The sequence below is a fragment of the Phyllobates terribilis genome, unplaced genomic scaffold (genome assembly GCF_046119375.1).
Source record: "Phyllobates terribilis strain yellow unplaced genomic scaffold, ASM4611937v1 Scaffold_9__5_contigs__length_417890890, whole genome shotgun sequence".
NCBI classification, from domain to species: Eukaryota; Metazoa; Chordata; class Amphibia; order Anura; family Dendrobatidae; genus Phyllobates; species Phyllobates terribilis.
In genome coordinates, this window is record NW_027362769.1 from 391833157 (window position 1) to 391848821 (window position 15665).

Sequence of the window (15665 nt, forward strand, 5' to 3'; positions counted from 1 at the left end):
ACACCTTCATACACATACACAGTGCACCAACCACACCCTCATACACATACACAGTGCACCAACCACACCTTCATACACATACACAGTACACCAACCACACCTTCATACACATACACAGTGCACCAACCCCACTTTCATACACAGTGCACCATCCACACCTTCATACACATACACAGTACACCAACCACACCTTCATACACATACACAGTGCACCAACCCCACTTTCATACACAGTGCACCAACCACACCCTCATACACATACACAGTGTACCATCTAAACCTTCATACACATATACAGTGGACCAACCAAACCTTCATACACATACACAGTGCACCAACCCCACCTTCATACACATACACAGTGCACCATCTAAACCTTCATACACATACACAGTGGACCAACCAAACCTTCATACACATACACAGTGCACCAACCCCACCCTCATACACATACACAGTGCACCATCTAAACCTTCATATACATACACAGTGGACCAACCAAACCTTCATACACATACACAGTGCACCAACCCCACCTTCATACACATACACAGTGCACCATCCACACCTTCATACACATACACAGTGCACCATCCAAACCTTCATACACATACACAGTGCACCAACCACACCCTCATACACATACACAGTGCACCATCTAAACCTTCATACACATACACAGTGGACCAACCAAACCTTCATACACATACACAGTGCACCATCTAAACCTTCATACACATACACAGTGGACCAACCAAACCTTCATACACATACACAGTGCACCAACCCCACTTTCATACACATACACAGTGCACCAACCCCACCTTCATACACATACACAGTGCACCATCTAAACCTTCATACACATACACAGTACACCAACCCCACCTTCATACACATACACAGTGCACCAAACAAACCTTCATACACATACACAGTGCACTAACCAAACCTTCATACACATACACAGTGCACCAACCCCACCTTCATACACATACACAGTGCACCAACCTCACCTTCATACACAGTGCACCAACCTCACCTTCATACACAGTGCACCAACCTCTCCTTTATACACAGTGCACCAACCTCACCTTCATACATATACACAGTGTACCAACCCCACCTTCATACACATACACAGTGCACCATCCACACCTTCATACACAGTGCACCAACCTCACCTTCATACACAGTGCACCAACCTCTCCTTTATACACAGTGCACCATCCACAGCTTCATACATATACACAGTGTACCAACCCCACCTTCATACACATACACAGTGCACCATCCACACCTTCATACACAGAGCACCAACCTCACTTTCATACACATACACAGTGCACCAACCCCACCTTCATACATATACACAGTGCACCAACCTCATCTTCATACACGCTGCACCAACCTCACCTTCATACACATACACAGTGCACCAACCTCATCTTCATACACAGTGCACCAACCAAACCTTCTTACACATACACAGTGCACTAACCTCACCTTCATACACATACACAGTGCACCATCTACACCTTCATACACATACACAGTGCACCATCCACACCTTCATACACATACACAGTGCACCATCCAAACTTTCATACATATGCACAGTGCACCATCCAAACTTTCATACACATACACAGTGCACCATCTAAACCTTCATACACATACACAGTGCACCATCCACACCTTCATACACAGTGCACCATCCAAACATTCATACATATACACAGTGCACCATCCACACCTTCATACACAGTGCACCATCCACACCTTCATACATATTCACAGTGCTCCATCCACACCTTCATACACATACACAATGCACCATCCACACCTTCATACACATACACAGTTCACCATCCACACCTTCATACACAGTGCACCATCCACACCTTCATACATATTCACAGTGCTCCATCCACACCTTCATACACATACACAGCGCACCAACCACACCTTCATACATATACACAGTGCACCATCCACACCTTCATACACAGTGCTCCATCCAAACCTTCATACATATTCACAGTGCTCCATCAACACCTTCATACACATAGACAATGCACCATCCACACCTTCATACATATACACAGTGCACCATCCACACCTTCATACACATGCACAGTGCACCATCCACACCTTCATACACATACACAATGCACCATCCACACCTTCATACACATACACAGTTCACCATCCACACCTTCATACACATACACAGCGCACCAACCACACCTTCATACATATACACAGTGCACCATCCACACCTTCATACACAGTGCTCCATCCAAACCTTCATACATATTCACAGTGCTCCATCAACACCTTCATACACATAGACAATGCACCATCCACACCTTCATACATATACACAGTGCACCATCCACACCTTCATACACATACACAGTGCACCATCCACACCTTCATACATATACACAGTGCACCATCCACACCTTCATACACATGCACAGTGCACCATCCACACCTTCATACATATACACAGTGCACCATCCACACCTTCATACACATACACAGTGCAACATCCACACCTTCATACACATACACAGTGCACCATCCACACCTTCATACACAGTGCACCAACCATACCTTCATACACAATGCACCATCCACACCTTCATACACATACACAGTGCAACATCCACACCTTCATACACATACACAGTGCACCATCCACACCTTCATACATATACATAACGTGTCATCGAATACATAGTGCACCATCCAGACATTCATACTTCAAAGACTCAGCGCCCAAACCTATATTTTTTTGATCCTAGACTATTAATCCATCCCACCGCATTAACAAATTAACAGGGCACTAGATTCATAGTATGTTTTATTCTTAGTTGTTAAATCTTCACACCCTGTTCCTTATACTAATGCCCAACACTTTCTACCCGTCCAGAGAGGTGCTACCAGACGAAGGGGCTGCTAAGGTTGGACCTGTGCTGGTAGTTACATGCGATGTGGACAACAGAGCGAGCCTCTCCTCGGGTAAGAGAAAGTTCTGTCACCTGTAAGTGAGAAAGGTTTGGACCAAACCGTTTCTGAGGCCTCTGATTATACTACTTCTTTGTTTCGCAGTGGGCACTGATGAAAATTATGTGAATGTCGGCAATTCCGATGACGCGAAGGGTAAGGGGAATGTTAATAACGGCATTTCTTCAAGATGTGGTCTGAAATTAGGACTTAACGTAAAATATTGCAAAGAGATTTGGAAAGTTTAGACCTCCTTCACCTGGCGATAGTCACAGAACCACAAATCTACCAGAAGTGATCGGCAGCTGACCTTGTTCTGGACTTATCTTGTAATAATTTCCATCATTCTGTTTTCAGCACCTTCCATTGATGGCAACTACGTTAACGTCGGAGATGCCAGTGATATAAAGGGTATGTATATTATAGATATACGGCAGGAAGGGCAAATGTTGGAGAAGACTATGGACAGATGGGGGAAAAGGGCAGGAGAATTAAATGTGAGGGTTGATTAAAGCGTTGGTTGAAATTCCATGGTGTCGGTTATTGAGGAGGAGGTTGGGTAGACTGATGAAGGATAAGACATTCAATAATGGAATAGAAGGTTGGATAGACAAGACAAGGTCAGGCATGGAGGAGGAGGTTCAACAGACTGGCGAATATGGCATGGAAGAGTGGAGATATGCTACTACGGTAAAGGTCAGTTATAGTAAGGAAGGTTAGAGTGGTCAAACAACTGGTAATGAGGAGGAGGTTGGATAGCTTGGTCAACAATCTGTTATAGAAGGTTGAATAGATTGGTAACGGATCTTGTATGGAAGAGGAAGATAGATAGATTGATCAAGGATCACATATGGAAGAGGTGGATTTCCGATATGGAGGAGGTGGTTAGATAAAAAGTCCAAGGATCATATACGGAAGAGGAGATTAGATAAACCAGTCAATGTCAGGTATGGAAAATGAGGTTGGATAGACTGGTCAAAAATCAAGCATGGAAGAGTGAAAATATGCCAGCATGGTCAAGGTTAGGTATGGCAGAGGAGGTTAAATACATAGGTCAAGGATCAGTTTTTGAGGAGGTTGGATAGATTGGTCAAGAAGCAGGAACTGCAGAGGAGGTTAGATAGAAATGTCAAGGATCTGATTTAGAATGATGGTTTAATAAAAAGACCAAGAATCATATATGGAGAAGGAGGTTAGATTAAGACCAGTCAAGGTCAGGTATGAAAGATGAGGTTAGATTGGTCAAGGTTCAGATATGGAAGAGGAGGTTCAATAGACTGGTGAATATGGCATGGAAGAGTTGAGATATGCTACTATGGTCAAGGTCAGCTATGGTAAAGAAGGTTAGAGTGGTCAGGCATGGAAGAGGAGGTTATATACGCTGTTCAAGGTTAGGTGTGGTGGAGGAGGCTAAATAGGTGGCTAAAACTATAGAGGTGGTGGATAAATAAATTTCTGAAAAATTAAGAATGAAGCAGCTAAAAGTTGTCAATCTAGTTTTTGTTGGCTGTCAGCTACTTCCTGTGGCCTTCTCATAGGAATGCATAATTTTGTCAACCTAGAGGGAACATGATGAAATCCAATACACCAATCATTCTTACTGTTAGGAGATCCCAATATACACTGCTCCAAAAAATAAAGGGAACACTTAAACAACAGAATATAACTCCAAGTAAATCAAACTTCTGTGAAATCAAACTGTCCACTTAGGAAGCAACACTGATTGACAATCAATTTCACATGCTGTTGTGCAAATGGAATAGACAATAGATGGAAATTATTGGCATTTATCAAGACACCCGCAATAAAGCAGTGGTTCTGCAGGTGGGGACCACAGACCACATCTCAGTACCAATGCTTTCTGGCTGATGTTTTGGTCACTTTTGAATGTTGGTTGTGCTTTCACACTCGTGGTAGCATGAGATGGACTCTACAACCCACAGAAGTTGCTCAGGTAGTGCAGCTCATCCAGGATGGCAGATCAATGCGAGCTGTGGCAAGAAGGTTTGCTGCGTCTGTCAGTGTAGTGTCCAGAGTCTGGAGGCGCTACCAGGAGACAGGCCAGTACACCAGGAGATGTGGAGGGGGCCGTAGGAGGGCAACAACCCAGCAGCAGGACCGCTACCTCCGCCTTTGTGCAAGGAGGAACAGGAGGAGCAGTGCCAGAGCCCTGAAAAATTACCTCTAGCAGGCCACAAATGTGCATGTGTCTGCACAAACGGTTAGAAACCGACTCCATGAGGGTGGTATGAGGGCCTGACCTCCACAGATGGGGGTTGTGCTCACAGCCCAACATCGTGCAGGACGCTTGGCATTTGCCACAGAAAACCAGGATTGGCAAAGTCGCCACTGGCGCCCTGTGCTCTTCACAGATGAAAGCAGGTTCACACTGAGAACATGTGACAGACGTGACAGAGTCTGGAGACGCCGTGGAGAGCGATCTGCTGCCTGCAACATCCTTCAGCATGACCGGTTTGGCAGTGGGTCAGTAATGGTGTGGGGTGACATTTCTTTGGAGGGCCGCACAGCCCTCTATATGCTCGCCAGAGGTAGCATGACTGTCATTAGGTAGCGAGATGAGATACTCAGACCCCCTGTGAGACCATATGCTGGTGCGGTTGGCCCTGGGTTCCTCCTAATGCAGGACAATGATCTCATGTGGCTGGAGTGTGTCAGCAGTTCCTGCAAGATGAAGGCATTGAAGCTATGGACTAGCCGCCCGTTCCCCAGACCTGAATCCGATTGAGCACATCTGGGACATCATGTCTCGCTCCATCCACCAACATCACGTTACACCACAGACTGTCCAGGAGTTGGTGGATGCTTTAGTCCAGGTTTGGGAGGAGATCCCACAGGAGACCATCCGCAACCTCATCAGGAGCATGCCCAGGCGTTGTAGCAAGGTCATACAGGCACGTGGAGGCCACACACAATACTGAGCCTCATCAGGAGCATGCCCAGGCATTGTAGGGAGGTCATACAGGCACGTGGAGGCCACACACAATACTCAGCCTCATCAGGAGCATGCCCAGGTGTTGTAGGGAGGTCATACAGGCACGTGGAGGCCACACACAATACTGAGCCTCATCAGGAGCATGCCCAGGCGTTGTAGGGAGGTCATACAGGCACGTGGAGGCCACACACAATACTCAGCCTCATCAGGAGCATGCCCAGGCATTGTAGGGAGGTCATACAGGCACGTGGAGGCCACACACAATACTGAGCCTCATCAGGAGCATGCACAGGCGTTGTAGGGAGGTCATACAGGCACGTGGAGGCCACACACAATACTCAGCCTCATCAGGAGCATGCCCAGGCGTTGTAGGGAGGTCATACAGGCACGTGGAGGCCACACACAATACTCAGCCTCATCAGGAGCATGCCCAGGCATTGTAGGGAGGTCATACAGGCACGTGGAGGCCACACACAATACTCAGCCTCATCAGGAGCATGCCCAAGCGTTGTAGGGAGGTCATACAGGCACGTGGAGGCCACACACAACACTCCGCCTCATCAGGAGCATGCCCAGGCATTGTAGGGAGGTCATACAGGCACGTGGAGGCCACACACAATACTCAGCCTCATCAGGAGCATGCCCAGGCGTTGTAGGGAGGTCATACAGGCACGTGGAGCCCACACACAATACTGAGCCTCATCAGGAGCATGCCCAGGCGTTGTAGGGAGGTCATACAGGCACGTGGAGGCCACACACAATACTCAGCCTCATCAGGAGCATGCCCAGGCGTTGAAGGGAAGTCATACAGGCACGTGGAGGCCACACACAATACTCAACCTCATCAGGAGCATGCCCAGGCGTTGTAGGGAAGTCATACAGGCACGTGGAGGCCACACACAATACTCAGCCTCATCAGGAGCATGCCCAGGCATTGTAGGGAGGTCATACAGGCACGTGGAGGCCACACACAATACTCAGCCTCATCAGGAGCATGCCCAGGCGTTGTAGGGAGGTCATACAGGCACGTGGAGGCCACACACAATACTCAGCCTCATCAGGAGCATGCCCAGGCGCTGTAGGGAGGTCATACAGGCACGTGGAGGCCACACACAATACTCAGCCTCATCAGGAGCATGCCCAGGCGTTGTAGGGAGGTCATACGGGCACGTGGAGGCCACACACAATACTGAGCCTCATCAGGAGCATGCCCAGGCATTGTAGGGAGGTCATACAGGCACGTGGAGGCCACACACAATACTGAGCCTCATCAGGAGCATGCCCAGGCGTTGTAGGGAGGTCATACAGGCACGTGGAGGCCACACACAATACTCAGCCTCATCAGGAGCATGCCCAGGCGTTGTAGGGAGGTCATACAGGCACGTGGAGGCTACACACAATACTCAGCCTCATCAGGAGCATGCCCAGGCGTTGTAGGGAGGTCATACAGGCACGTGGAGGCCACACACAATACTCAGCCTCATCAGGAGCATGCCCAGGCGTTGTAGGGAGGTCATACAGACACGTGGAGGCCACACACAATACTCAGCCTCATCAGGAGCATGCCCAGGCATTGTAGGGAGGTCATACAGGCAAGTGGAGGCCACACACAATACTCAGCCTCATCAGGAGCATGCCCAGGCGTTGTAGGGAGGTCATACAGGCACGTGGAGGCCACACACAATACTCAGCCTCATCAGGAGCATGCCCAGGCGTTGTAGGGAGGTCATACAGGCACGTGGAGGCTACACACAATACTGAGCCTCATCAGGAGCATGCCCAGGCGTTGTAGGGAGGTCATACAGGCACGTGGAAGCCACACACAATACTCAGCCTCATCAGGAGCATGCCCAGGCATTGTAGGGAAGTCATACAGGCACGTGGAGGCCACACACAATACTCAGCCTCATCAGGAGCATGCCCAGGCGTTGTAGGGAAGTCATACAGGCACGTGGAGGCCACACACAATACTCAACCTCATCAGGAGCATGCCCAGGCGTTGTAGGGAAGTCATACAGGCACGTGGAGGCCACACACAATACTCAGCCTCATCAGGAGCATGCCCAGGCATTGTAGGGAGGTCATACAGGCACGTGGAGGCCACACACAATACTCAGCCTCATCAGGAGCATGCCCAGGCGTTGTAGGGAGGTCATACAGGCACGTGGAGGCCACACACAATACTCAGCCTCATCAGGAGCATGCCCAGGCGCTGTAGGGAGGTCATACAGGCACGTGGAGGCCACACACAATACTCAGCCTCATCAGGAGCATGCCCAGGCGTTGTAGGGAGGTCATACGGGCACGTGGAGGCCACACACAATACTGAGCCTCATCAGGAGCATGCCCAGGCATTGTAGGGAGGTCATACAGGCACGTGGAGGCCACACACAATACTGAGCCTCATCAGGAGCATGCCCAGGCGTTGTAGGGAGGTCATACAGGCACGTGGAGGCCACACACAATACTCAGCCTCATCAGGAGCATGCCCAGGCGTTGTAGGGAGGTCATACAGGCACGTGGAGGCTACACACAATACTCAGCCTCATCAGGAGCATGCCCAGGCGTTGTAGGGAGGTCATACAGGCACGTGGAGGCCACACACAATACTCAGCCTCATCAGGAGCATGCCCAGGCATTGTAGGGAGGTCATAAAGGCACGTGGAGGCCACACACAATACTCAGCCTCATCAGGAGCATGCCCAGGCGTTCTAGGGAGGTCATACAGGCACGTGGAGGCCGCACATAATACTCAGCCTCATCAGGAGCATGCCCAGGCGTTGTAGGGAGGTCATACAGGCACGTGGAGGCCACAGACAATACTCAGCCTCATCAGGAGCATGCCCAGGCGTTGTAGGGAGGTCATACAGGCACGTGGAGGCCACACACAATACTCAGCCTCATCAGGAGCATGCCCAGGCGTTGTAGGGAGGTCATACAGGCACGTGGAGGCCACACACAATACTCAGCCTCATCAGGAGCATGCCCAGGCGTTGTAGGGAGGTCATACAGGCACGTAGAGGCCACACACAATACTCAGCCTCATCAGGAGCATGCCCAGGCGTTGTAGGGAGGTCATACAGGCACGTGGAGGCCACACACAATACTCAGCCTCATCAGGAGCATGCCCAGGCGTTGTAGGGAGGTCATACAGGCACGTGGAGGCCGCACACAATACTCAGCCTCATCAGGAGCATGCCCAGGCATTGTAGGGAGGTCATACAGGCACGTGGAGGCCACACACAATACTGAGCCTCATCAGGAGCATGCCCAGGCGTTGTAGGGAGGTCATACAGGCACGTGGAGGCCACACACAATACTCAGCCTCATCAGGAGCATGCCCAGGCGTTGTAGGGAGGTCATACAGGCACGTGGAGGCTACACACAATACTCAGCCTCATCAGGAGCATGCCCAGGCGTTGTAGGGAGGTCATACAGGCACGTGGAGGCCACACACAATACTCAACCTCATCAGGAGCATGCCCAGGTGTTCTAGGGAGGTCATACAGGCACGTGGAGGCCGCACACAATACTCAGCCTCATCAGGAGCATGCCCAGGCATTGTAGGGAGGTCATACAGGCACGTGGAGGCCACACACAATACTCAGCCTCATTAGGAGCATGCCCAGGCGTTGTAGGGAGGTCATACAGGCAAGTGGAGGCTACACACAATACTCAGCCTCATCAGGAGCATGCCCAGGCGTTGTAGGGAGGTCATACAGGCACGTGGAGGCCACACACAATACTCAGCCTCATCAGGAGCATGCCCAGGTGTTCTAGGGAGGTCATACAGGCACGTGGAGGCCGCACACAATACTCAGCCTCATCAGGAGCATGCCCAGGCGTTGTAGGGAGGTCATACAGGCACGTGGAGGCCACACACAATACTCAGCCTCATCAGGAGCATGCCCAGGCGTTGTAGGGAGGTCATACAGGCACGTGGAGGCCACACACAATACTCAGCCTCATCAGGAGCATGCCCAGGTGTTGTAGGGAGGTCATACAGGCATGTCGAGGCCACACACAATACTCAGCCTCATCAGGAGCATGCCCAGGCTTTGTAGGGAGGTCATACAGGCACGTGGAGGCTACACACAATACTCAGCCTCATCAGGAGCATGCCCAGGTGTTGTAGGGAGGTCATACAGGCACGTGGAGGCCACACACAATACTCAACCTCATCAGGAGCATGCCCAGGCGTTGTAGGGAGGTTATACAGGCACGTGGAGGCCACACACAATACTCAGTCTCATCAGGAGCATGCCCAGGCGTTGTAGGGAGGTCATACAGACACGTGGAGGCCACACACAATACTCAGCCTCATCAGGAGCATGCCCAGGCGTTGTAGGGAGGTCATACAGGCACGTGGAGGCCACACACAATACTCAACCTCATCAGGAGCATGCCCAGGCGGTGTAGGGAGGTCATACAGGCATGTGGAGGCCACACACAATACTCAGCCTCATCAGGAGCATGCCCAGGCGTTGTAGGGAGGTCATACAGGCACGTGGAGGCCACACACAATACTCAGCCTCATCAGGAGCATGCCCAGGTGTTGTAGGAAGGTCATACAGGCACGTGGTGGCCACACACAATACTCAGCCTCATCAGGAGCATGCCCAGGTGTTGTAGGGAGGTCATACAGGCACGTGGAGGCCACACACAATACTCAGCCTCATCAGGAGCATGCCCAGGCATTGTAGGGAGGTCATACAGGCACGTGGAGGCCACACACAATACTCAGCCTCATCACGAGCATGCCCAGGCGTTGTAGGGAGGTCATACAGGCACGTGGAGGCCATACACAATACTCAGCCTCATCACGAGCATGCCCAGGCATTGTAGGGAGGTCATACAGGCACGTGGAGGCCATACACAATGCTGAGCCTCATCAGGAGCATGCCCAGACGTTGTAGGGAGGTCATACAGGCACGTGGAGGCCACACACAATACTCAGCCTCATCAGGAGCATGCCCAGGCGTTGTAGGGAGGTCATACAGGCACGTGGAGGCCACACACTATACTCAGCCTCATCAGGAGCATGCCCAGGCGTTGTAGGGAGGTCATACAGGCACGTGGAGGCCACACACAATACTCAGCCTCATCAGGAGCATGCCCAGGCGTTGTAGGGAGGTCATACAGGCACGTGGAGGCCACATGACGCGCCCCTGGGCCTGTGTCGCGCTGCGTTGCGCACGCGGGAGCTTACCCGGAGCCGGATCTCTTTAGGGTTATAGTCTCGTGGCGGTGATCCGGTCCGTGCCCAGGGAGTCAGACTAAGTGGCGCTGTATTAGCGGTAGATGTTGGACGACTACGCCACCCGTTGAGTACAGCTAAGGAGCTGCTGCTGCAGGGCAGACCGCTGAGGCCGGTGGTAGGATTGTGCAGCGTGATAGTATAACCCCCAACGGGAGGGGTATGGCCTCAGGGCAGCCGACGTGGATGATGGGGGTAGCAGGAACCACTCGGAGACGATGCGGTGTAGTTCAGGGTCTTTACTGGTGATAAAGATAGACCCTCCCGGAGTACTGGCTAGCGATTGGGGCCTGGTCAGTCCTTGAGCAGATGGGATCTCCCCTGGCCAGGCGGAGTTGTAGGCCTCCCAAACTAACTGTACTCTTCTGGCTACCTTGCTAGAGGCAGGTATAAGTAGCCCACGTCCCTGAGTGTACCGTGTGGTGCTCACCCGTATGGCCGGTGACTCGGGGCCTTCTAGTAGCTTCCGCTCCACGACGGCGGTGCTGGTCCCACGCGTGTGACCGTGCCTTCGGGTTTCTGGGCCAGAGGACCTGCAATCCCCTGCCGGTCGGTTTCTGCTGCTGGATAGGAGTTAGTCCCCACAGCCTCGGACTCCGGGTCCGGTGATAACTTCTCAGTCAGGGCGAGCTCTGCAGCTGCCAGCCCCTGACTCCTTGTAGCACTGCTCCCACAGAGCTCCTGATGTTCTTTTCCTATATCTGCTTCTCTTCTCTGTCTCTACTTCTGGCATGGCCCAGGAGCTGGGCCCAGCCGGAGCCACAGCTCCCTGTCAGCCCTCCTGGCTGAACTCTCCCTCTGAACTCCCTAACCCTGCCTCAGCCCCAGGTTTATATAGGGGAAGTTCTTCCCCTCCCAGGACTGGGCAGGAGGTGTGGCATGCATAGGATTCCTGACCAAGAGACCTCCCACCTGCTCTCAGACATAACATTGCCGTTACTGTGGAAACCAGACCCCTGGGGTGCCACATTCCCCCCTAGTGAAATTTAGTACTCCGGGACTAAACATATTTTTAGAAAAACATAACAAGGTATAAACAATAATAATACAATAAGAAAAACACATAAAGATGGTCACGGCGTGTCCGCAACCGGGTGCAGTTTTTGAAGAAAAGCAAGGTGTCCATTTCACCAAAACAGGGAGACGTAACCAGGTAGGGGTCTGTCCTGCCCCGAGTCCTTAACAGTCTTTAGTCCATTCCTGGGTTACGCTCCAACCATGTACAAAGGATTCCCGGTAAATCCACCAAAGACTCCCATAAATTACTAGAAACACATAATTATTTACAGGATATGGCCGCTCTCAGTCCTCGGCCAGTGGGGATAAGGAATGGCTGCTCACAGTCCTCAGCCTGGTTTAAGATAGGGGCACATGGGGAACAATTCACTAATCCCAACGGGGACCATATTTTAATTAGCAGCAGTCCTTGTACCCTTACGGGTAACTATTTACAGCTCTTTATTCACGCTACTTCCCTTCAGTAGCTATGTCCTCTTTGTGCTCCCTCCTGAGGGTAGTCCTCAGACCCGTCCGGGTCCTCTTGGCTTTCCTCGTATTGGTAGTACTGCAGCTCCTCCTCGGTTAGCTGGGTTAGTATCTCTGCGACAGTCCTCCTCCCAGGTGGCCAGGACTTTACCTCCCTTTGGGCTGCCCCGGTTAATTGGGCCACCAGGATGCTCACTTTTTGCTCCTCTGTGAGGGGGTACACCTGGAAGAGGCTATCCAGCTTTTCTCTAAAGTCATGCAGGGTATGTGACTCCCCTGAGTACTGGGGTAGCCAGGCTGCCCCCGGGATATAGGGCATGGTGAAAGGCATGACCGCAACAGCGGTGGCGCTGGCGGGGGTTGAAGCGGTGAAGCTCTCCTCCGTATCCGGCATCCTTCTCCCCCCTAGTGGACCGTGGCCTACCTTGCGATGATCCTCTTCCGTAGGCCGCGGCTCCGCAGTGGATCGTCAGGGTTGAGGACCATCCGTCGCGCTCCTGTGACGTCGGCGTCTGCTGGGCTCCTTCCAGGACCTTACGCAACGTCCGGACGTGAGGCGGGGCTTCAGTTCTCGCGCGCTTTCGGAGTCCACGCCCCTCTTCTTCCCGCGCGGCGTCCTCAAGATGGCGTCCAATGGCGGGAAAACTCCACGTATGGCGGGAAGAAGGCTGAAGATGGCGCCGGATGGCGGGAAAACTCCACCGATGGCGGGAAGGAAGCGGAAGATGGCGCCGGATGGCGGGAATCTTCACCACAGGTAAGTTTGAACAGTCTTTTTCAGGCACGCAGTACCCGGTGGTTGCGGGCACGCAATCCTGCCGACTACGCCAAAAGTTGACGCGCCCCTGGGCCTGTGTCGCGCTGCGTTGCGCACGCGGGAGCTTACCCGGAGCCGGATCTCTTTAGGGTTGTAGTCTCGTGGCGGTGATCCGGTCCGTGCCCAGGGAGTCAGACTAAGTGGCGCTGTATTAGCGGTAGATGTTGGACGACTACGCCACCCGTTGAGTACAGCTAAGGAGCTGCTGCTGCAGGGCAGACCGCTGAGGCCGGTGGTAGGATTGTGCAGCGTGATAGTATAACCCCCAACGGGAGGGGTATGGCCTCAGGGCAGCCGACGTGGATGATGGGGGTAGCAGGAACCACTCGGAGGCGATGCGGTGTAGTTCAGGGTCTTTACTGGTGATAAAGATAGACCCTCCCGGAGTACTGGCTAGCGATTGGGGCCTGGTCAGTCCTTGAGCAGATGGGATCTCCCCTGGCCAGGCGGAGTTGTAGGCCTCCCAAACTAACTGTACTCTTCTGGCTACCTTGCTAGAGGCGGGTATAAGTAGCCCACATCCCTGAGTGTACCGTGTGGTGCTCACCCGTATGGCCGGTGACTCGGGACCTTCTAGTAGCTTCCGCTCCACGACGGCGGTGCTGGTCCCACGCGTGTGACCGTGCCTTCGGGTTTCTGGGCCAGAGGACCTGCAATCCCCTGCCGGTCGGTTTCTGCTGCTGGATAGGAGTTAGTCCCCACAGCCTCGGACTCCGGGTCCGGTGATAACTTCTCAGTCAGGGCGAGCTCTGCAGCTGCCAGCCCCTGACTCCTTGTAGCACTGCTCCCACAGAGCTCCTGATGTTCTTTTCCTATATCTGCTTCTCTTCTCTGTCTCTACTTCTGGCATGGCCCAGGAGCTGGGCCCAGCCGGAGCCACAGCTCCCTGTCAGCCCTCCTGGCTGAACTCTCCCTCTGAACTCCCTAACCCTGCCTCAGCCCCAGGTTTATATAGGGGAAGTTCTTCCCCTCCCAGGACTGGGCAGGAGGTGTGGCATGCATAGGATTCCTGACCAAGAGACCTCCCACCTGCTCTCAGACATAACATTGCCGTTACTGTGGAAACCAGACCCCTGGGGTGCCACACACACACAATACTCAGCCTCATCAGGAGCATGCCCAGGTGTTGTAGGGAGGTCATACAGGCACGTGGAGGCCACACACAATACTCAGCCTCATCAGGAGCATGCCCAGGCGTTGTAGGGAGGTCATACAGACACGTGGAGGCCACACACAATACTCAGCCTCATCAGGAGCATGCCCAGGCGTTGTGGGGAGGTCATACAGGCACGTGGAGGCCACACACAATACTCAGCCTCATCAGGAGCATGCCCAGGCGTTGTAGGGAGGTCATACAGGCACGTGGAGGCCACACACAATACTCAGCCTCATTGTGACTTGTTTTAAGGACATTACATCACAGTTGGATCAGCCTGTAGTGTGTTTTTACACCTTAATTTTGGGGGTTACTCCAAATCCAGGCCTCCATTGGTTAATAAATGTGATTTCCATTGATGATTTTTGTGTGATTTTGTTGTCAGCACATTCAACTTTGTACAGAACAAAGTATTCAATGAGAAGATTTCATTCATTCAGATCTAGGATGGGGGATTTCAGGGGTCCCTTTATTTTTTTGAGCAGTGTACATTAGATCCTTAGCGAGTACCACTGAATATGACGGGGCTGGTTGCTTTCAACCCGATATGTCAGTCATAAATGGAGAGTTTAGACCCATTAAGGAAGGATCGCATATTGGTTTACTAAATGGCAGAAGGATTATATCCCGATAAAACGAGTCGCTGGATTTACCAGATAGGTTAATGTTCGGATACATTGAATGCATCAATCGTTAATCTCTCTTCTCTTAGGAGAAAGCCTGGAGTATGTGAATTTAGAAGATGCCGAAACCCACTCCGCTTCCATTAATCAGGGTAGGTTTTGGGGATGATACTAGGTGGAATGTCCTCAGTCCTTAGATGAACATGCCAGTGAGCAAAGTTTGGAAATAGTTTATGAACTATTTGCTTAATCTGTTTTCTAGAAGAAAAAAAACATCTTGCATTATGTCTTCCAGAGAGTGAAGATGATGACATACCCGAATATGAAAACATCGAGAAAGCACAATAAGGTATAGAAGT

General features: G+C 51.8%; 1 protein-coding gene across 3 annotated transcripts in view; it reads left to right on the forward strand.

Moving 5' to 3' along the window:
- The window catches only part of LOC141162520 (E3 ubiquitin-protein ligase TRIM39-like), a 101216-nt gene that overhangs the window by 84482 nt on the left and 1069 nt on the right, over nt 1-15665 (forward strand). For all 3 annotated transcript variants that reach the window (XM_073648696.1, XM_073648697.1, XM_073648698.1), the window contains 5 exons: nt 2942-3030; nt 3121-3171; nt 3373-3426; nt 15396-15458; nt 15602-15655. In XM_073648696.1, coding sequence (XP_073504797.1) covers nt 2942-3030; nt 3121-3171; nt 3373-3426; nt 15396-15458; nt 15602-15654 — 310 coding nt within the window. In that variant the 3' untranslated portion in view covers nt 15655. The remainder of the gene's footprint in view (nt 1-2941; nt 3031-3120; nt 3172-3372; nt 3427-15395; nt 15459-15601; nt 15656-15665) is intronic.